The sequence below is a fragment of the Penaeus vannamei genome, chromosome 30 (genome assembly GCF_042767895.1).
Source record: "Penaeus vannamei isolate JL-2024 chromosome 30, ASM4276789v1, whole genome shotgun sequence".
Classification (NCBI taxonomy): Eukaryota; Metazoa; Arthropoda; class Malacostraca; order Decapoda; family Penaeidae; genus Penaeus; species Penaeus vannamei.
The window spans coordinates 24617283-24618794 of NC_091578.1; the positions used below are offsets into that span (position 1 = coordinate 24617283).

At 33.2% G+C, this 1512-nt stretch overlaps 1 protein-coding gene across 2 annotated transcripts in view; it reads left to right on the top strand.

The window, feature by feature from the left end:
• Positions 1 to 520: 520 nt before the first annotated feature.
• Positions 521 to 1512, top strand: part of LOC113802312 (guanine nucleotide-binding protein G(q) subunit alpha-like) — a 22722-nt gene continuing 21730 nt past the window's right edge. The window contains exon 1 of one of the 2 annotated variants that reach the window (XM_070143202.1): positions 521 to 779. In XM_070143202.1, coding sequence (XP_069999303.1) covers positions 771 to 779 — 9 coding nt within the window. In that variant the 5' untranslated portion in view covers positions 521 to 770. The remainder of the gene's footprint in view (positions 780 to 1512) is intronic. The other variant, XM_070143203.1, reaches the window with a different exon arrangement.

The following is a 1512-nucleotide window of genomic DNA, read 5'->3' on the forward strand; positions in this document are numbered from 1 at the left end:
TGATAATAACAATGATGATGATAATAATAATGATAATCACAGTAATAGTGATAATAATTATGATAACATTAGTAATGGTAGTAGTAATGATGATAATAATACTAATAATACTAACAATGATGATGATTATGATAATGATGATAATGATAATGGTAATAACAATCCAAATGGAAAGAGCAAGGAGGTGGAAAAACACGGAAAATTTGTTAAAATTATCACCAAAACAGAGACACAGACATCTCTGGCCAAAGTCTTGGAACAGTCGGGCTATTTGTTCCATTACAGGGTCATGCACTGAACACCAATGGACAAGACAGCAATGGTAATAATAACACTGATAATGACGACATGCCAATGATGATGATAAATGATGATAACAATAATGATGATAATGAGGATGGAAATTAAAGATTACGGTGCTTGGGTGACATAACAAACCAATTAAATTTTGGATGAAATTCAATTTTTTTCATATATATAAAAAGCCAGTCCGGCAACACTCCTGACTGGCAACTGCACATCCTCCGCCTTATCACCCCGCGCCGCGCCCTCTGCCATTGCCCTCTGGCGGCGGCGTCCTCCTGCGGCCAATTCTGTTTAGGAGCGTGTCGCATGCGGGCCTGCGGCTTCCATGCCCCTGCGTCTGAACTCGTGCTGAAGCTGAGGGCTCTGCGGCTGCCAGGGACGATGGTGGACTCGTGACTTCGGAAGACATCTGTCGGTTTGTCTGAGTGTCTGCCTCGCCTGTCCTTCGTCACTGCTGTCACGGCATGCCTCAGGTAAGAGAAAACGGGAGGAGGTCTGGGGCTTTGTGTTCCTTCAGTAGGAAACCATTGGCGGGCAGACGTAGGTGCCGAAGGAGGGCCGCGGGGTGGCACGCCTCGTAGGCTGGGGCGCTTGGTTTCAGTGTTCATTTATTCAACTATTTATTTATTTATTCATCTCTTTATCTATTTGTTTATTGATCTGTTTATCTATTTCTTTATTTATCTCTTTATCTATTTGTTTGTTGATCTGTTTATCTGTTTATCTATTTCTTTATTTATCTCTTTATCTATTTATTTGTTTATCTCTTTATTTATTTATTAATTTATCTATTTATTTGTTTATCTCTTTATTTATTTATTCATTTATCTATTTATTTGTTTATTTATCTCATTATCTATTTATTTGTTTATTTATCTCTTTATCTATTTATTCATTCATTTATATCTTTATCTATTTATTTTTCTCTTTATCTCTTTATTTATTTATTTATCTTTTTATCTATTTATCTCCTCATCTATTTATTAATCATCTCTTTATCTATTTATTCATATATTTATCTATTTATTTATTATCTCTTTATCGATTTATTTATTTATTTATCTCTTTATTAATTATCTATTTATCTATGTATTTATTTATTTATCTCTTTATCTATTTATTTATCTATCTTTATCTATTTATTTATCTATCTTTTTATCGATCTATTTATTATTTATCTCTTTATCTATTTATTAATTATCTTTA